The following is a 20,465-nucleotide window of genomic DNA, read 5'->3' on the forward strand; positions in this document are numbered from 1 at the left end:
AAATGATCCTTCTGCTTGTCCCCCCAACTACATTGTAGTTTATGGTCTGAGCAATTTTGGTTACAAAAAAAAGAATAACCTAAACTATTCCAACCTATACTTTTACACTGCTGCCATGTTATCATTTTCATCTCCTCTTGTGTGCTTATACTTTGGACAGGAGAACTTGTTGCGGCAGAGCTCTGACCTTGCTCCCATGGGTCCTGCGCTTCTAGGCGGTGTATGCTTAGCCTCAGTGGCTCACTGTGACCCTCCACGTAGCCCTTCTCTCTCTAGGGCCAGGGTTACAGTCTACTGAGCCCTTTTCATCATAGGCCAGCAAGGAGGTTGGTGAGGGAACTCCCACAGTCTCTGTTGTCCCTGGGGGCTTATTTCAGAACAGTTTAGCCTCCTGTCCTGACAGGGGCCTGACTTCCCCTCCCAGGAGCTGTTCCTGTAGTGGGGGGTTGCGGGGGACCCAGGCCCGCCCTCTACTCCGGGTTCCGGCCCAGGGACCCTAATGGTAGCAGCTGTTGGCAGCCAACCTTTCACTGCCAGAGTTGCTACATTTCCCTGGGCCACTTCCCCACAGCTCTCCTGCTTCTCCCTTCTTCACCCTTACCTTAGGGCTCCCTTAACGATGGTTTGAGGGTGTCTTCATTAACCAGCCCTTCAGCCGCACTTCCTCTCCTCTGGCTCCCTGGCTCTCCCCTGCCTGACTGGAGTGAGCCCTTTTTATAGTATCAGTGGGGCCTTAATTAGAGTCAGGTGGTCACATTAACTGAATGGCCTCACCTGACTCTTTGCAGGTTAATTGGAGTCAGGTGTTCTCATTAGCCTGGAGCAGCCCCTGCTCTGGTCAGTCAGGGAACAGAAAACTGTTAATCCAGTGGCCAGTATATCTGCCTTCTGCTATTTTGCTGTTCCCAACTGGCCTGGGTCTATCACACTAGATACTCTGTAGTCTTCAGTCAAGAATTTGTATTGATCCCAAAGTTCAGCAAAAATCCAAATCTGGTATTTTTTTGGGGAAGGGGAAAATCTCATAAACAATCATTTTGGAATACAGAGTGCAATTGTATGCTTGCCAGGCCAGGCCCTCAGCTGGTGTAAGTCACCATCCATCGATGTAACAGGAAATAAATATTTCCGTATAGATTTTTCTAAACAACAAATATGTTAAAATATAATAGTCCAAATGTTGTCATTACACTGCGAGCTCCTCAGTGCACACACCTGTCTTTTCATTGTCGTCACTTGTTATTAACCCCAGAACAGTCATTATTGTGTTATCGTTGCTATTGCTAATATTCATTATCTTCCCATGGCACCCAAATGTGCCAGGCACCTTCCAAACATACAGGGAAACATTCCTTTCCCCTATGATCCTATGTTGTAGAAATGATAAATAACATTTGTGTCTATATTTTCCTATAGTCCTGGATTGACGTTTACTTGTCTTGGGATCAGTCTGCATACCCAGGAGTCCAGAACTTACGATTTCCCGCTGACCAGATATGGGTGCCAGACATTCTTCTGTATAACAGGTACGGAAGGTTTATAAGTACTGAGACAAACACTGAGTCAGTTCATCCCCTGGTGTAAATCAGCATAGCTCCATTGACTTCAGCTAAGGATCAGGTTTATGGCCTCCAAACAGTGGAAACAAACCCAGACAAGTGCTGCAGTACAGTGAAAAGTCTAGATGGAAGCACAGAGTTATCTTAACAATGCTTGTAAAATAGAAATGGCTTGAGGCCTTTGGCCATGGTCTGAAAAATGGAAGATTAAGTTACGATTACTTATCTTGTGCTAATGTAAATAATTATGCTGGTTTCATTTGATGTTTGTGCTTTTGTAGTCTTCTGGTACAGCCTTATGGAAAATTAGATGATGTTAGCACTTAAAAATATCACAATTACATATAGCTAAAAGACTACACATAGGGACCAACAAAGCCCAGGAAACTTGATAGAAATAGTCCTACTAGCTTCACTGGGAGTTGAATCAGGCCCTAAGATAGTAAGATAATTATGAAGTCACCTTCAGTTCAGAGGGAGTGCAGGACAATGCCAGAATGGGAAAGTCTGAAATAGCCATTTTGAAGACACGTTGCATAAAATATCAAGATCTGAAGGGTTGGATTGTTTGATTCAGTTTGGATAAGTATCCAGCAGTCTGGAAGCTTCCACAAACCTCAGCTAACTCCTGAAATTATAGAGCTCCAACCCGCAAGGTCTGCACACAACATTGTGCCTATTATTACTATTGGTATCTCTGTAGCACCTCGGAGCCCAGCCATTGACCAGGGCCCCACTACTCTAGGTGCTCTACAAACACAGAACAAAAAGCCGCTAAGAGCTTACAGTCCAGATCCCTGGGCACCCACAAAGGCCTGCCACTAGGTCATCTGAGCCCCCGACAGTTCCCTTCCTTCTCCGGCCCTTCACCGCTGGCCCAGGACTTCTTGCTCTCAGTGAAGAGGAGCTGCAGTTCCAAGCTCCTGCTATGCTAGCACCTAGTACCTCCACCCTGAGTAAGGTGCCCAGGGCCCCATGGTCATCACAGCCTTGGCATCAAGGGTGCTGAGCTCTTCTGAAAATCAGGCCATTTCAGTGAGTTGCCTAAATGGGAGCTGAGCTCCTTGCAGCATCTCTCCCTCGTGACTGGGGCCGTCTGGGGGTCCAGCCAGCTGAGCAATGGATCCTTTGTCCAACAGACCTAAATCTTGATAGAAGATCCAAGCTCAGTCTGGAGTGAGCTAGAGATTCCAATTAATGCTATTTTACAACGTTTACCCACCTGTCCCTAATCCACTATTCAGAAATTAATGAGCGCTACCTTACTGTTCATCACATTTTGAATTCAAGGGCCTGTGGGTTTTTTTATGTTGTGTTTTAGTGCGGATGAAAGATTCGATGCCACATTTCACACGAATGTGTTGGTGAATTATTCTGGATCTTGTCAGTACATTCCTCCAGGTAGGAGACTGATTTTGTTTGTTGGTTTAAATCAATTTACTTTAATAGCATCAATCAATTTTCCTATTTAGAGAATGAATTGTATCAGTTTAAAAGCAGATCTGGATGAGACGCTCTGTGCACTCTATGCTGGGGACAGACTTCCGAAAGAATTCAGTTTCTATTTTAGGCCCCTAAATACACGTCAGATATTGAAAAGTGTTCAGCATCCGGTGGCTCCCACTGTGACAAAAAAGTTTAGCACCATTCAATGCTGAACCTTTTGATGATCCAGCAGAAACACAGGCACCTAAGGAACTTTTACTGCAAACACTTACGTGGCAATGAGTTTACGGGACTATCGGGTTCTGCAGCAGCTGCGCAGGATTGTATTAATTTCACCAGGGTCCAGTTCTGGGATTTAGGTGCTTAAAGTGGCCGGCAAGCATCTAAGTCTCTTTGTGAATCTCAGCCTATCTGCTTATGTCACTTCTACGGCACCACTCCTGTGGCATCGGAGCACCTCACAGCCTTTAGCGGGCTTACCCTCACAGGCCCCGTGAGGCAGGGCGCTGCTGTCATCCTTGTTTTAGAGACGAGGAACCGGAGCACAAAGAGACTAAGTGACTTGCCCAGCGTCATACAGGAAGTCGGTGGTAGAGCAAAGACGTGAGCCCTGATCAGTGGAGTCCCAGGCAGGTGCCCTGACCACTGGGAAGAGGAACTTCACTGCAGCCAACTGAAATTTAATGGTTCTCAGTCCCAGAGCAGGGATACGTGGGATTCTGTTAGCTTAACTGCAAGGCCATTGTGTAGACAGGCACAGATTTGTATAATGGGGTAGGATCGCCCAGCAAGCTTCCCAGGGCATCTCCACTCTGCGTCTGGGAGTGAGTCCCCCAGCCTGAGTTCACAAACTAGTGCACATGGGGCTCGCACGAGTGCACTGAAAATAGCTGTGCAGACAATGCTTTGACATTGCAACTTGGGCTGTCAGTCCGACCCCACATCCAACCCCACCCCAGGCTTGAGAGCCCCAGCCTCAGCCCCAGCTATTTTTAGGATGACCTAGGGTGGGAGGCTTGCACCAGACACAGTGTAGACATACCCCTAGAGACCATACACGAGGGAAGATTGGTGATATGGCCCAAGCATGGCAAAGAAATCAAAGGGGTAAAAAGGCAGGAATTTGTATGTTTGTTGATATCTCCTGAGCTGGTTTCTCTGCTGGTGTATGTTGGTGTAGCGCGGCTGAACTCAACACGGTGTGCACCCATTTACACCTGGAGAGAATTTGGCCCCTATCTCTTTAGAAACCCTGCATCAGATGGGTCTCTCAAGAAGGAGACTGAAAAAGGAAAGTCATTTGGCTCAGGAAATCGTAAGTGCTGTTAGTGGAACAGTTCGATTAGAAATTCTAATCAGAGTCTGCTCAGCTGGATTGAATCTAATTGTAGAGAGAGGCCTGACAGTTCCACAGGATCTCAGCACGATGTCATTTCATTTTGCATTTGCCCTTCAGACCTCAGATGTCTGTTTCCCCCTCTAACATCTATTCTCAGGCATTTTGAAGAGCACGTGTTACATTGACGTCCGCTGGTTCCCTTTCGATGTGCAAAAATGCGATTTGAAATTTGGTTCATGGACCCACAATGGCTGGCTGCTTGATCTGCAGATGCTTGAAGCTGATATTTCCAATTACATATCAAATGGAGAATGGGATTTAGTGGGTAAGTTGGCTCGCTTAGAAATCTAAATGAGTTGAAACTTTAAGGCAAAATGAATACATAGGAATGACAGCTCTTATCTGGATATTTGAAGTACAGGTATTGAAAGCTCCTATTTGAAAAGCAATAGAAATCTCACAATTGGACTGCAGACAATGTTTCAAGTGTTTTCTTTCTTGTCCTGCCGAGTTAACTAAAGCTACATTAGGGAGCCTGTGGGTATGGTGCTGTGGGCTCTGATAACCTATGAAATTCTACCGACGTCAATACGTGCAGGGGGTCAGCACAGAACTTTGATCTCTGGGACTTCTACGTGCATAGTGAACATCAAATCACATTTCTGCAACCTATTTAGCCTAAAGGGGATTAGGTTAGAAAGTCTGATCTCAGCAGGAACTGTTGCAAAACTCCCAAACAAACAAACCCCCAACCCATATACCCAGAGCCTGGTCTACACTTCAAACTTGGGTTGACATCCCTACAGCAACATGGGTCTGAAAATTCCACAGCCCTGCGTGCCCTGGCTACACCAACCTAACCCCCAGTGTAGATGCAGCTATGTCGACAGAAGTCTGTTTCTGTTGACCTAGCTACCCACGCTTGGGGAGGTGGAGTTCCTATATCAACAGAAAAAACCTTTCTGTCATTGTAGTCTGCGTCTACACTATGGGGTTAGAGACACACAGCTGTGGTGCTGTAGTAGCTATACTGCTGTAGCGCCATCAGTGTAGACATGGCCCAGGACAGCAAAGTCTCTATTCAGTAAAGTCAGTAGCCTCCCCTCCGCTACATCAGGACAATGCATTCCAAACATTCTTTCTACTGCTCCAGAAGAAAACTGTACTTTTAAAAAGCTGATGCTTCTCACAGACTCTGTTCTTAGACCTGGCTTCTTCAGACCTGATTCAATCTCACTTAGGGCTTGGCTACACTTGAGAGTTGCTGCGCTGGTGGAGGCTTTCCAGTGCTGCAACTTAGTAACTGTCCACACCTGCAAGGCACATCCAGCGCTGCAACTCCCTGGCTGCAGCGCTGGCTGAACACCTGGTCTGCTTGGGGTGTAACGAGTGCAGCGCTGGTGATGCAGCGCTGCTCGTCGGGTGTGGCCACACACCAGCGCTGTTATTGGCCTCCAGGGTATTAGGAGATATCCCAGAATGCTTTTAACTAATTACTCTCTTTGTTTTGTTATGCAGCCTCTCTTTGTTTTGTTGTGAACTCGGGGCTCCGGGGCTCCGGGAGCTGCTTATCTAAAAAACAAACACAGTTCCTGTTTGCTGTGATCAATCTGTAACTCAGTGAACAATCAAATGAGATAAACCCTGTGAATAAGGCAGGCAGGTGGATGAGTGTTTGCTTGACGAGAGAAACAGCGGGGGTGGGGCGGAGCAAGGGAGTCTCTTGGAGCAGCTCTTATCTGGTCTGCAGGCTGTTTGCAGTTAAGCGTAAGGGGTCGGGAAAATTTTCTGATTTTGCAAGGCAGGGAGCTGATACACAGTGTCGGCTCCAAAAATCCACTCTCTCTCTCTCTCCCCCGCTCCCTGTCACAGTATACCCCACCCCCCCTCTTTTGAAAAGCACGTTGCTGCCACTTGAACGCTGGGATAGCTGCCCATAATGCATCACTCCCAACAGCGCTGCAAATGTGGCCACACTGCAGCGCTGGTAGCTGTGAGTGTGGCCACACACCAGCGCTTTCCCTACACAGCTGTACGACCAGCGCTGTAACTCCCAGCGCTGCAACTCTCAAGTGTAGCCAAGCCCTTATTCAGGTGTAAATGGGGAGCAAAGCCACTGAGGTCAGAGTAATGCCAGTATAAAAACAGGCTAAGCAAGATCAGAATCAAGCTCTTTCATCTCTAAGGTGTATTAGCTTTATGCCCAGTAGAGATGTCAAGTTCAACCCCAGAGGAGGAAAGTCCTGAGCTTCTTTACAGAGTTTCTACCAGCCATTTCAGGGAGCAGCACAGAAAATGTGTGTATATAACCCACACCCATTCTGTGTTGCTCTGTCTGCATCTAGGGGTGGGGTGGGCCCCACATAGACCTTGATTAGCTTGCTACAATGTGAGCTTGGTTACATGTGGCTCTTCCCATAGCTGGAGGCTGGCAGCTGCAATGTGAAGTCTGAAGGCAGAATATCTCAGAGGAGAGAAACTAATGGGAACCAGCAGGATTCTATTTTCAGGAAGGGTAAAGGACTCCACTGGGCGGGGAAAACCCCAAAGGTCCATCCCACTCAGTGCTGCACTGGTTTTCAAATACTCCTCTACAGGTTTTTGAGCTCAGGAGAGTGCCCTGTTTGGTTATTTCTGGCTTGAAATCCTGCCTTCAACAAGCATCGCTGAGGAACACATTTGGTCTTTGAGTTGCCTGCGTTTGTTCCTGCAGACCTGGATGGAATTGTGTCAGCTCTCACATCACTCTGACAGTGGCCAATGCAATAATGGAGTTAGATAAGCAGCCTGCCTAACACAACCAGGGCCTTCTCTTCTAAAGAAGGCCCCTTCTCTGTGTCATCCTGACACACTGCACACATTATGGTGGATCAGACCTGTTGACCCTTAAGCACCAAAGCAAAACAGTGAAGGAAGAGAAGATCCAGAAGATATAACCAGAGGAGAAAAAGGTGATGGGTGCTGAGTCTGTGCTGCCACTGTGGACATTGTCAACAGTCTACTGCACACTGGGTGCGATGGACAACTATCGAAAGCCAGCCTGGCGCAGTGTCTCCAGACATCACAGTCACTAAGGGTGGGGAAGGCAAACTGTAGATACCCATTTCTGTTCCCTGCCCTTGGAGGTAGAGTTGTCTCTGTGGCCGCCACACCAGTTTCTCCTTCATCCAGGCCCCTTTAAGAACTCCCCTCTTTAACTCCCCCTCGCAGGCTTTCCCTGGCTAAGGTGCTACAGGAGCCAAACGTGCTCCTCAGAGCTGCCCCTTCCGAGAGCCCCAGCTCCACAGTCTCCTCTTCTCCCCGTTTCCTGTCTCTAATAGTCTCAGCTACTGCCTCCAAAACACCCCTCGCCTGCAGCTTCCTGCTGCCTTTCAGACTGGAAATCACCTCATTCCTCTCAGATGGGGCTCAGCTCGTAATCAGAATTGGCGTAGCCCCAGGCGCTCCCGCCCATGGGCAAGCCACCATGTTGGAGCTGGCATCTTTCCGGTTCAGTCAAAAGTCTGACCTGGGTTCCTCTTATGAGCAAACCAGACAAACACAGAACAGGGGAAAGAGCGAAAGAACAGCACATGCTAGGACATGGCAGCAGCTGTCACATTTGCAGCTCAGCTGCTAGAAAATTAGAGGCACAGTCTACAGCCTAACCCCGTTAGAGACTAGGTGACTCTAATCATCCTGCAGCCAGTCCGAGGGTAAATCTCCTCTTCCCAAGGCTGGGATGCTCAGGACTGCTTGTAGCTTGTCACAGCAAATTGTTGCAAGGTTGATTTCCCTGGCCGGCTAAGCAGGCGTCTTGTTAAATAGAAGGTAAGAAGAGTGATCAAAAAGAGAGAGAGGGGACTACTGTGGGGTTGGGAGTAGCAGAAACTTTACATTCCCATCTCCGAGGTACTGAAAACACAGCCATGGAGGTGCTGCTGATGTGGCCTGGGCTACCTTAACTCTGCATTTTTGTCCTTTGACTTTTCCAGTTTTCCTTAATTAAAAACAAACCCTTTGAATTTCCTGACTTTGAGAGTCTGTTTTCTAAAAACAAAACATAGAAACATCAGCTAAGGCTCTCTCCATCTTCCCTTCAACTTACCTGTCTTTACATTCTTAGCTGCGGTGTCACAGAATGGGTGTGTCTCAGAATCACCTTGGAATTTTCAGTTCTCTCTTACAAAAGTCACCGTGACATTTCAACGCATATTATAGGTCCTGTTTTCAAAAGGGGGCCAGCAGGTCCCAATGGGAACAATGGAGAATCCCCCCACACCCTTCTGAAATTCTGGCCCTTATCATTCTAAGAAGTGGGCTGAATGGCCCTCCGCAAACCACACTGAGAGCACTTGTGGGGGTGTACTGGCATGCTAATAAGTGGATCAGACTTCAGAGATGGTACAGGGTGTGCATGAAATCTCATGGTGCTCTCCCTTTCATACAAACCAGACCAGGTTACATTAAAATTAACCATGCCACCTTTCCATAAACAAAGGCACCAATTCTCATGGGGTTCCTAAGCCAAGCTGTTTTCCAGATGAATTTTCAGAAAATGTGCAGACAGTTTTCCAGCTCTGATCTTCCACATCGCCATAGCTGAATGCCTGTCCGAGGGCTACCAAACTTTCCTAAAATATCCACCCCCATCTGTCAGGGTGGCACAGAAGAAATTTCAGCTGGATCCTTTGAGTTTTGCCAGCACTGGGGGAAAGGAACTTATAAAAGACAGTGAGTTACGACCTTAACTGCAAAAACTACCATCTGTCTAACACTGGGTTTTTCCTGCTGAAGAGAACTCAGCTGTGAAAAACTGGCTGAATATACCAAGGATGAGTCTGCTGTAATTCAACTGCCATATGTTTCTCCATTAATGAGTTATTGTGGCAGGGACTGCTAAGCCAGCCCTCTGTCACTCCAGCCCAATTAAGGGAGGTGAATTGGAGCTGGCTAGAGACACCTGTACCTGATTGACAAAGGGGAAACAGCAGCCAGCCTAATTAGCCTGGGGCTGCACAAAAGCCTCAGAGGAAGGAAGCCAGGGGGCAGATGGAAAGGGGGAAGCCAGAGGGTGGAAGTGTGTCTCTCCTAGGGGTAGAGGCTGGGAAGTCCTTCAGAATGAAGCCCCCGTGCTGTATATGGCAGGAAGGTGGTGGGATTGCACCCTGTAAATAAACTGCACCGGTGACAGCTGAGCCAGAAGGTCTCGGAGTGATTTTTGGAGAAGAGCAGAGGCCAGACCAAGGGGGGGTCCTGCTATGCCCTGCTCCAGGTATATTGTTTCCAAAAATAAAAATTGAAAACCAATATGCCAGCTCAGAATAATGATTATATTTGCAAATCCTGTAGTCACCACATGTATACAGTGAGCAAAGTGACAGGGAAACTATCTTTTTATGTTTCTAGAGCTCCTTTAATCTCAAAGTGGTTTAGGACATAAGAATCATTTCTCTGCTGCATACAGTAGGAGTGGAGGGAGCCAGCCAGCAGAAGTCGTACTGCACAGTAGTGGAAGAAGGGAAGTTTTGACCAAGAACCTCAGAGCAAAACAAAGAGTTGTGGGATCTTTAATAGCTACACTGCACAGAACATACCTATGTTTTTAATGTCTCATGCACACACTTCATTCTAATAACTTGCTTTACCTTAAAAAAATAAAGCTGCCTGTTGGCATTTGAACCTACAGTTTGAGCATTTTGGCAGCTGGCAAGCTAGAGGTTTACATCACTGAACTAGTTCTAGTGATAGGAAAGCAGCAATTTGAGAGGCAGTGTGGTCTAGTGATGGGCGTCTAGGTTCTATTCTTGACTCTGCCACTGACCTTTTGTGTGACCCTGGGCAAGTCACTTCACCTCTCTTTCCCCATCCCACCCTTTGTCTATTTAGACTGTAAGCTCTTTGGGGAAGGGGCTGTCTCTTACCATATGTACAGCTTCTAGCATCATGGGGCCCATCTCTCTCAGGCCACTAGGTGCTACAGGAATACATGTACTAACAATGATCTAAACCAGGGGTAGGCAACCTATGGCACGGGTGCCGAAGGCGGCACGCGAGCTGATTTTCAGTGGCACTCACACTGCCCAGGTCCTGGCCACTAGTCCGGGGGGCTCTGCATTTTAATTTAATTTTTAAATGAAGCTTCTTAAACATTTTAAAATCCTTATTAGCTTTACATACAATAGTTTAGTTATATATCATAGACGTATAGAAAGAGACCTTCTAAAAACTTTAAAATTATTACTGGCACACGAAACCTTGAATTAGAGTGAATAAATGAAGACTCGGCACAGCACTTCCGAAAGGTTGCCGACCCCTGATCTAAAGAGAATGCCTTTGCACATTGGGTCCGATGCTCGGAGGCATGAAGTGTTGACTGGAGTTGAGTGCTACACAGCTCCAGATATCAGGCCAACGGCAGCTCTCTCCACCTCTGGTTTCCTCCTGCGCAGGTGTCCCAGGGAAGAGGAACGAGCTGTACTATGAGTGCTGTAAAGAACCGTATCCAGATGTGACGTACACTGTAACCATGCGCCGGCGCACTCTCTACTACGGCTTGAACCTACTGATTCCCTGTGTCCTTATATCTGGCTTGGCATTGCTTGTGTTCCTGTTGCCTGCTGACTCGGGAGAGAAGATCTCTTTGGGTAAGGAAAATTAATTCCTCAGCTCTTCCTAAAGATGTGGCATAAAAGGGAGAGTAAAAAGCTCAGCCTACTACGGACCTTGGCTAGGTGGGGAGGGATAGCTGAGTGGTTTGAGCATTGGCCTGCTAAACCCAGGGTGGTGAGCTCAACCCTTGAGGGAACTGGCATAAAAATCTGTCTGGGGATTGGTCCTGCTTTGAGCAGGGGGTGGGACTAGATGACCTCCTGAGGTCCCTTCCAACCCTGAGATTCTATGATTCTAGTGGGGAGCCCACTCAAAGCTGCAGACACTGTAGCAAGACAGCTTTCTTGGGGCCAGCTTGAGGAACCGTCACTCACATTAGTGAGCACTGACCGCAGGTAGCCCTGTTGATTTGGCACTATGTAAATTCAGCTATTTGTATTGAGCTGAGCAAGGTGGCGATACAGCTTCCTGCTGATATTAGGTATTAATAAGTGGCTGGCCTTGATTTGGATTATTCTCTGGCTCCGTGCTTTGACAAATGAATGGGATTTACCAGTTCTGCAGGATAGAGTTAGACATCTCCATTGGACTAGGTGGAACAGTGGGTTAGGGCAACTGTCTTTCTTCTGAAGCCTGAAGTTCATAGCCAAGTCACAAGGCCAGAGAAAGCAGGTCTCGGGGGTAGGCCTGGGCACATGCATGAAAGCAACAAAGGCTTCCTGAGATGAACAGTGATTACACATGGCTAAAAGGGACTGAGCCACCAAGCTAGGAAACAAAGGTTGTGACATCTGGGCCTGTCTAGGGGATGTTAAAAGAGTATTTGAGCAAAGTTCCAGAGCTCTAAGGACCCAACTGTGATACTTTGCTCATGGAGAGTAGTGGTCCTGGGGGTTACTCATGGAGGGACATATGACAATAGGAGTAAGGGGTCAGAATCCAGATTAGGGTGGGAGTTTCAAAAGTGGTCAGCATTCTTTGCCACCATTGACATCCATGGTAAAAACACATTGACATTAATGGGAGCAGAGGTGGGCCACCGTGGAGTGCTGTTCAGAATCCCACCGGTAGTTAATAGATGGACCTTCTCTGGCCTGCGTTCTGCAGGAGCTCACACTAGGTGCTCCTAATGGATTCTTCTGGCCTTAAAATCCAGTCTTGTCTATGAAACACGATAAATCCCGGAGCAATGACAGACTGGGTGGAACTCTGAGACCACTTTGAGACCTGCAGTTTGTTGGAGGAGGGAGTCTGAATTTGTCTCCCTTGGGTGTACCGGTGAGAAGCTAGGAAGCATGGTTACCTGCACCGTGGAGAGCTGGGATTTGAGGAGGCCAGAATAAAGAGAGCAAGAGTAGGCAGGGCAAGAGGAAATGGTGGAGTTCAGAGTGGAAGAGTCAAGGCGACAAGGTGCACAGGCAAGGTGGCAGCGATTGTGTTCAGCAGCTTTGCAGTGCAGGAGGGAGAGAGCTCTGGGTCGAGGGTTATTGGCAGCCAAGGCAAATAGGAAAACTGGGGAGAAGGGGGACAGAGAGGAGATGAAGATGCACTGGAGGATGCGTCTTGCCCAGCAGAGGCTCTTCTCTTGGAGACGCGGAAGTGGAGATGAGCTGGAGACGGGCTTGCTTACCTAGTGACCAGGCCGGGGTTTTATTTCATAGCCAAGATGTTAGTGGAATGGCCACACCAGTTCAGGAACAGTCATACTCATCCTTTCTTTTCCCTCCCAGGCATCACTGTCCTGCTGTCCCTGACAGTGTTCATGCTGCTTGTGGCGGAGATCATGCCTGCCACCTCGGATTCCGTCCCTCTAATAGGTACGTGCGTTTTCCACGTTACCTGCACCCAGGGCTGTGAGCTTGCTTCCCAGGCTGGTTTGGAATGGCTCCATGTCGCGGCTGGAGACTCTCTGGTCAGTAGTGCAGGGGGCAAGGCACTTGTTCAGGCCGTACAAGCAATGCACACGTGGGAAACCAGCTTCACGTGTAAAGGTTTGTGTGAGGGGAGCAGAAGGGCCTGGAAAATACTGAATCAGCAGGTAACTGACCTGGGGGTTAACACTCAATATGGGGTTTGGGGAGGTGAAGCACAAGGGCTTTATGATGTTCCCAAACCCCCAAGATACAGGTATAGGGTGGGATTTTCAGATGCATTCAGCCTAGGCCTAACTCAGTGCTAGTGAACCCAGGGGGAAAATCCTCATTGCCTTCAATGGGAACAGAGTTGGCCAGTGCCGAGCACTTCTGAAAATCCCATCCCTAGCCACCTACCTCCAAATGTCATTGTCTGAGCGACAATTCCCTCTCCTCCTCCCTGTGAGCAGCCCTCCAGCCTTCACTCAGCACCCCTCACTAGCCCCTCCCTACCCACCTTCCACCTCTGTTCTCCTTTGCCCTTCTCCTAAAGATGCCAATCACAATTAAAAGGAATACTGGGAAAACCCAACTGCATTACTGATGCATTTTCAACACGCCAAGTGAATGGGCCAAATTAGCTCCTTGGTTGCCCCCACTGCAGCTTGTTGCTCTCCTCTGGATTTTCTCCAATTTATCCACATCGTTCCTAGACTGTTCTCAGTGGTAGAAGATGACAGAACAAGGAGTAATGGTCTCAAGTTGCAGAGGGGGAGGTTTAGGTTGGACATTAGGAAAAACGTTTTCACTAGTAGGGTGGTGAAGCACTGGAATGGGTTACCTAGGGAGGTGGTGGAATCTCCTTCCTTAGAGGTTTTTAAGGTCAGGCTTGACAAAGCCCTGGCTGGGATGATTTAGTTGGGTTTGGTCCTGCTTTGAGCAGGGGGTTGGACTAGATACCTCCTGAGGTCCCTTCCAACCCTAAGAGTCTATGATTCTATGATTCTATGAATCAGAGTGCCCTGAACTGGGCACAATACTCCAGCTGAGGCCTTATCAGCACAGAGTAGGCGGAAGAATTACTTCTCGTGTCTTGCGTACATCACTCCTGCTAATACATCCCAGAATGCTGTTCAATCTGCAACAGTGTTACATTGTTGACTCTTATTTAATTTGTGATCCACTATAACCTCCAGATCCTTTTGCACAGTGCTCCTTCCTAGGCAGTCATTGCCTATTTTGTATTTGGGCAATTGTTTATTCCTTCCTAAGTGCAATACTTTGCATTTCTCCTCATTCATGCACAACACAAGGTACTGTGTCTAAGTGTACGTCTACACTGAGGAGCGGGGAAGGTGTGTTCTTACCTCGGGTTACGGTGGTAGTGAACACACTGCAGCTCCGCTTTTAACGTGGGTTAGCAGGTCAAGTTCCGCTTCAGGCAGCCCTATAGGCATTACCTTGAGCGGCTAACCTGAGCTGATGTCTTCCCTGCTATTTTAACCCAAGAGAACTGAGGCACAGGGGGGCTAAGTGATTTGCCCAAGGCCACACAGGAAGGCTGCAGCAGAGCCGAGAACTGAACCCAGAACACCTACATCTCAACCCAGTGCTTTCATCACCTTCCTTTCTAATATATTCTTTTGGGAGAGTCGAATGACACAGAAGATGAGGGAGTCATTCTTATTCCTCTAGAGAAATTGAGTTGTCAGGAGAGATTGCTTGCTTGCTCTTGGGCACATCAGTAGTAATACCAATAAGCTTGCAGGTTAGGATGCCGGTTGAATTTCTTCAACATCACCAAGGCCCAGTGAAAGGGAAAAGCTTGACTTGTAGGGTACGTCTTCACTGCATTAAAAACCTGAGCCTGGCCCATGCCAGCTGACTCGGGCTCCCAGGGCTCAGGCTAAGGGGCCGTTTAATTGCAGTGTAGACGTTCAGGCTTGAGTCTGGGCCTTAGGACCGTGCAAACATCTACACTGCAATTAACCCCTTAGCCCAAGCCAGCGGGCACAGGCCAGCCGTGGGTGACTAATCGCAGTGTAGACATAGCCAAAGTTACTTTGGAAGTCAGATGCACAGCAGGCTACAGAAAAGTTAAGTAGCCACTGTGAATTATGTATTAATTATATTGCAGTCATGCCTGCAGGCTCCAATTAGGATTGTGGCCCCACTGAGCTAGGCATGTTGAAGACGCCCATGTTCATCCCGAGGGAGAGAGAGCAGGCGATCACAAACATGCCAGACACTTGCTCCATGTCACATGTACCAGTGGACAATGAAGGCCTTGCAAAGACTCCATAGTATGCAAATACAGCTGCACTCATTCCAGGTGGCTTGAGGCAGCACACATGGAAATACTATGGAAGCATTACAGAGTATGCTCCCTGAAGAGTTTGTTCCAGATCGTGGCCCTCCATTTGTTTCAGAGGAATTTAAAATAGTCTTTAGGAGAAACTCAGGGATGGACACGAGATCAGCTGCTGATCAGACTGCATTGCGTAAAGACAAGAGGCGTCAGGGTATCCTAGGTCCCACTGAGAGACAGCTGTTTCAGAAACCTCAGCTATGAGGTATGTGTGATTTATGCAGGCCAGAGTTAACAAAAGAATTGGATGACAATCTTAAGGACTCTCAGCATGTGCTTCCCAACAACTGCGCAGTTGAGGAGGCTGTTGTCTGTAGGACCCCCGCCTCGTGTGTTGCAGAAGTTGGAAGGTGTGTAGTGAATGAGGCAGGGGACAGCAGGAAGAGAAATAAAGGTCTCATGGTTAGGGCAGTTTAATGCCACCCTGGTGAACTGGAGTCTATCCCCGCCTCTGCCACAGGGTTACTGTGTGATACTGGGCATGTCACTTAAACCAAAACAATCCTCATATTCTGGGTTACGCAGGGGTCTGAATGGCAGAAGAGCTGAGGGCTCACATCTGCAACTGAAGTTAAAGGGAGTCGTGCTTTGAACACGTGAACTGCTATATAGACTGCTACGTACTCAGAACAATCAGATCCCAGGTGTCTCAAACTAGGCACCCAAAATCAGTGGATACTTTTGACCTATATCTCTGTGCCATTGTTCCCTGTCTGTACAAGGGGGATACCACCATCCCTGGACCTCACAGGGGTGTTGTGAAGATAACTTCAGTCCTGTTTGTGAAGCACTCAGTGATGAGCACCGCACAGAAGCCTCTGAGACAATTAATCACTCTGTCTGTGGAGCAGGGTTTGAATAGTGCGCAGAGAACAAAGCCTGGGGCCATACCTTGAACCACCAGGAGAAAACAAAATACTGTCCAGCCTGTACACTGACTTCTCGAAAACATAGTATTTGGTTGTGTAATTAAAGACAGTATCATAATTCATACCCACAGAGGGGCTGAATCGAGCCTGCACAGGCAACCTTCAAATCTGGCATTTTGGAGTGCTTGGCTTTGCAACCTCAACGTCCGTTTCAGGGAGTTTGTTGTGTGTAACAGCACTATAGAAGGTTACAGCTCAAAATGCAAAGGAGGCACCAGAGGGGGAGCTAGCGTGAAATGCTCTTCCAGCCAGCTCCCTGCAACCACAACTCAAATTCAAAGCTTCCCTAAGAACACACACATCTCATTGCTAATCACAGGGGAGGGACGTGGCATATGGTGCTATGTAACCACACAATTCACATGCTGCAGGTGGGATTTTCAAAGCTGCCAAGTCATTGAGGCATCCTATTGAAAGGCTCCTGAATAATTGGGTTCTAGAAGCCCAATGCTGCCTATTTAAATGAAAAAACACCCTCCTCGCCAGCAAAAGATGAGTGCTGTCCACACAGCTAACGTTGTTCGGGGAAGAGGTGTTCCTACACTGGCAGAAAAACTCCTCCTGGCTACGGATGCTCTGTCTATACTAGGGGCTGCACCGGCCTAAGGCTCTGTAGTGTACACAAAGCCTAAAGGTGCTTCATACCAATGCAGCTATTCCCAGATGAAAAGGGGAGTAAAGTATACCAGTATCAAGCACTTATAAATGGATATAACTGTGCCCACACTCATGGGAGTTGTACTGACTTCACTGTTTCAGTAGAGACGTCACAGCCTGACCCTACATAGTTATACCATTACAAAACCAGTGTGTAGACTGTAAAGGAAAGAAAATAACCACCGTGGTTCCAGCTCCTTCTCTCCACCTCAGTACTGGCCAGAGGAATAGATTCACCACATCCTTTCATCTCTTGCAGAGCACGAAGTCAAGGAGCTAATGTGACCCATTGAGACTGTTGTCTCAAGACTAAAACATGCTGTGTTAGCACTTAGCACCTCACATTTTGCAGTATTTTCCCCAATGCCTAACCAATTAGAGCATGTCCGATGTATTTAGAAAAGCACCTTTCAAAGCTGCCATGTAGGTCAAACATGCTTTGTTCCTTTCATCTGTTCATTAGAGTCATCTCCCCTGTGCAATGCTGTAAAAGGATAAAGCTCCATGCCCCAGAACTGGAAGCTCCTGCAGGCTGACTTCAGCTATCTGGAAAATGAATGTTTAAAACATTCCCATGGCTCCTCAGTTACTGTCACCTGCTGTTCACCTGTCACACTGTGATGGTAAATCAAGTCTGTCCGTGCTGGGCCATCTCTAGTGTAGACTGTCTGCATGCCGTGGAGCATGGCCAACCTTAGGACAGAACAACCAGAAGAATATAATATTGTGCCTATAGGTCAAACTCCAGCACAAACTCACCAGGCCACTCGAGAGAGATTATTCAGGGACCTGCTAGGTCTGTGAAATCCTTGCTCAGGGAGCCCCCATGGAAATGGGCTTTGTAGCATAGAGAGGGTTTGGGATCTGAATATTTATTCCCACCCCCCTTGCTCCCATGGCAAGAAGCCCCCTCCCCACGCAGTGGCCATTCAGGAAGGACTAGGATTTCCCTATGATGCACATTGTCCCATTGGGGGATATACCAGCTTGGTGTTTGTTAGAATTGTAACCATTCTGCCAGTGGTGTCAGCTGCAATAAGACAGATTCAGCATTTAGGGGCTTGAGCTCCCAGCCTGTAATGTGGGAAAATTAACTGCCTCCCCTCTGACCCTGGGCACCTCTGAGAGGCAATACTTCCCCTCTCACAAGCACTGAGGCTGTGTATAGCCAAGAAAACCTTTAATAAAAAGGGAAAAGCAACCCAGCATTAACATGGGAAAACACCACAACTGTGATTCAAAAGCATCTGACCATAAGCAAACATGTCCCCCCCCCCAGAGTACGTTGGGCAGCGTCCTTGGCCTCAGTTTCTCACCTTACGGTGTGAAAGTCCAACAACCAAATATTCCCTTAACACGCCTCTCCCTCAACTTCACCCCAGTCACAGTTGCTCTCCTAGATCAGTGAAGATCCAGTGTTCAGAGGTGTGTTCATGTAACTTCACTTCCCACCCCTGGGGGCGGGGAAGGCATCAAGCAACACGTCAGCTGCTGCAGTGGCCGCAGCAACTGGCTGCCATTCACTCTGCTACTCCCTTGCTCAGTGCTTAAGCCACTTCCCTAGTTGCTGGTGGGGCGGAGGCCTGGGACCACCCACTCCTCTGTGTCCCAACCCAGGGACCCTATAAGGATCAGCCACCTGCTGCTTCCCTTTAACTACTTGCTGCTGTGCCTTCCTGGGCCACTTCCCTTTTTAACCCCAGTCCCTTCCTTGTTTGCCTGGCTACAGTCAGCACTGATCTGTCCAAGTCGAGCTTTTCCCTTTCACCGGGAAAGTAAAACAGGCAGATATCAGAGACAGGCTGGTTATTGGGTTAATAGATAAAAACTATTCACAGCAGCTACCACTGAAGAGAGAGAGAACCCTAGCCCCAGCTATACAGATAGTAAAGCAACCAGAGTTACTCAAACAGAAGAAAAGGCAGGAGCAACTTGAAAAACCTGAAACTAGCATAGAAGCTATAAACAGATACTTGAGTATTTAAAAATCATCATCATAAAACCCCTAAGACCAGGAGAGAGAAATCCCAAGCTGAGAGGGACAAATTCAAGCCTACATGCACAAGCTGTAGAAAAAGTCATATCCCAGAGATGATGCATGTTCAGACAGAGGTACAAGGTGTAATAAATGCATGAAATGTGGACATTTTGCAGCTGCTTGCTGCACCATAGCAGTCAGGGAGTTGACTCATATTACAGACAATCAAGAGCTACTGTTTCTGGGATCTATGACTTGTGATGACAGAGCCTGACTGGAGAGCAAAACTGAATATTCATGACAAGAATACTGACTTTAAAATTGACTCAGGAGCTGATGGCACAGTCTTCTCAGAAGGGGCTTACAATCACCTTCAACTCCTTCCAGAGCTGAAATTAAGTGACACAGCTGTGACTAGCCCTGGAGTTATTCTGAACTGCATGGGCCAATTCACCACGGAAACACCTTATAAAGACAAAAGCTATGCAATCAAAGGATCACAGACCAACAGCCTTCTCAGCAGCAGCGTTGTAGCCATGATGACCCTAATGAGAAAGGTGGAACAACTTGATGAAATATTTGGTGATTTTGGACTTTTGAAAGGAGATCCACTACAACTAACCTTAAGAGACAATTCTGAATCTTGTACTGTACATACAGTTCACAGAGTTAAAAAGAATGGAGCAGGTTGATACCGGTTACACAGAAAAATGGAAAAATATGAAGCTATGTAATCTTGAAATAATGAAACAGTTGGGAGGGAAAAAATGTGCCCTCCCAACACTGGATGACTTCCTCCCTAAAATGAAAGTATGCTCTAAGTATTCTACAGTATTCTCTAAGCTAGCTGCCATAAGTAGCTGGGGGGAGGGATAGCTCAGTGGTTTGAGCATTGGCCTGCCAAATACAGGGTTGTGGGGCCATTTAGGGAACTGAGGTAAAAATCTGTCTGGGGATTGGTCCTGCTTTGAGCAGGGGGTTGGACTACATGACCTCCTGAGGTCCCTTCCAACCCTGATATTCTATGATTCTGGCAAATTAAAAAGTTAACTTTGCACCTGAAATTTTTCAAAGACAGATGGCAGAACTGTTAATGAACATAAATGGAGTTGTAATTTTCATGGACAATATTCTGATGTATTAAGCGGAAGAACATAACAGAACCCTCAGCCAAGTCCTAAGCCTAATCAGTCAGTCTGGACTGAGACTAAATAAGGAAAAATGTATGTTCTGCCTACCCCAATCAAGTTTTGGGACAGACAACAAACAGACATGGAATCAGTCCTAGCCCTGAGGAAGTAAAGGCAATTCAAGAATTGAGTGCACCAACTAATGTACCAGAACTGAGATGTGTACTGACAATCCAGACAATCCAGGAAGTTTTTGGAAAGTGTAGGGGACAATTTCCTGGTCCTGCTGGATGAATGGACTATAAGGTGGATAGAAAGCTGGCTAGATCGTCGGGCTCAGCGGGTAGTGATCAACGGTGCCATGTCTAGTTGGCAGCCGGTTTCAAGCAGAGAGCCCCAAAGGGTCGGTCCTGGGGCCGGTTTTATTCAATATCTTCATTAATGATCTGGAGGATGGTGTGGACTGCACTCTCAGCAAGTTTGCAGATGACACTAAACTGGGAGGAGTGGTAGATACGCTGCAGGGGGATAGGATAAAGAGGGACCTAGACAAATTAGAGGACTGGGCCAAAAGAAACCTGATGAGGTTCAACAAGGACAAGTGCAGAGTCCTGC

General features: G+C 47.5%; 1 protein-coding gene and 1 long non-coding RNA gene across 2 annotated transcripts in view; one reads left to right on the plus strand and one right to left on the minus strand.

Moving 5' to 3' along the window:
• LOC120407331 (neuronal acetylcholine receptor subunit alpha-7-like) overlaps positions 1 to 20,465 on the plus strand; it is a 115,910-nt gene that overhangs the window by 63,141 nt on the left and 32,304 nt on the right. The window contains exons 4-8 of the mRNA XM_039542843.1: positions 1,417 to 1,526; positions 2,881 to 2,960; positions 4,502 to 4,669; positions 10,776 to 10,970; positions 12,666 to 12,752. Of these exons, the coding sequence (XP_039398777.1) occupies positions 1,417 to 1,526; positions 2,881 to 2,960; positions 4,502 to 4,669; positions 10,776 to 10,970; positions 12,666 to 12,752 (640 nt within the window). The remainder of the gene's footprint in view (positions 1 to 1,416; positions 1,527 to 2,880; positions 2,961 to 4,501; positions 4,670 to 10,775; positions 10,971 to 12,665; positions 12,753 to 20,465) is intronic.
• The window catches only part of LOC120407332, a 104,506-nt gene that overhangs the window by 52,570 nt on the left and 31,471 nt on the right, over positions 1 to 20,465 (minus strand). The window lies entirely within an intron of this gene.

This window comes from Mauremys reevesii, linkage group 6, assembly GCF_016161935.1.
Source record: "Mauremys reevesii isolate NIE-2019 linkage group 6, ASM1616193v1, whole genome shotgun sequence".
NCBI classification, from domain to species: domain Eukaryota; kingdom Metazoa; phylum Chordata; order Testudines; family Geoemydidae; genus Mauremys; species Mauremys reevesii.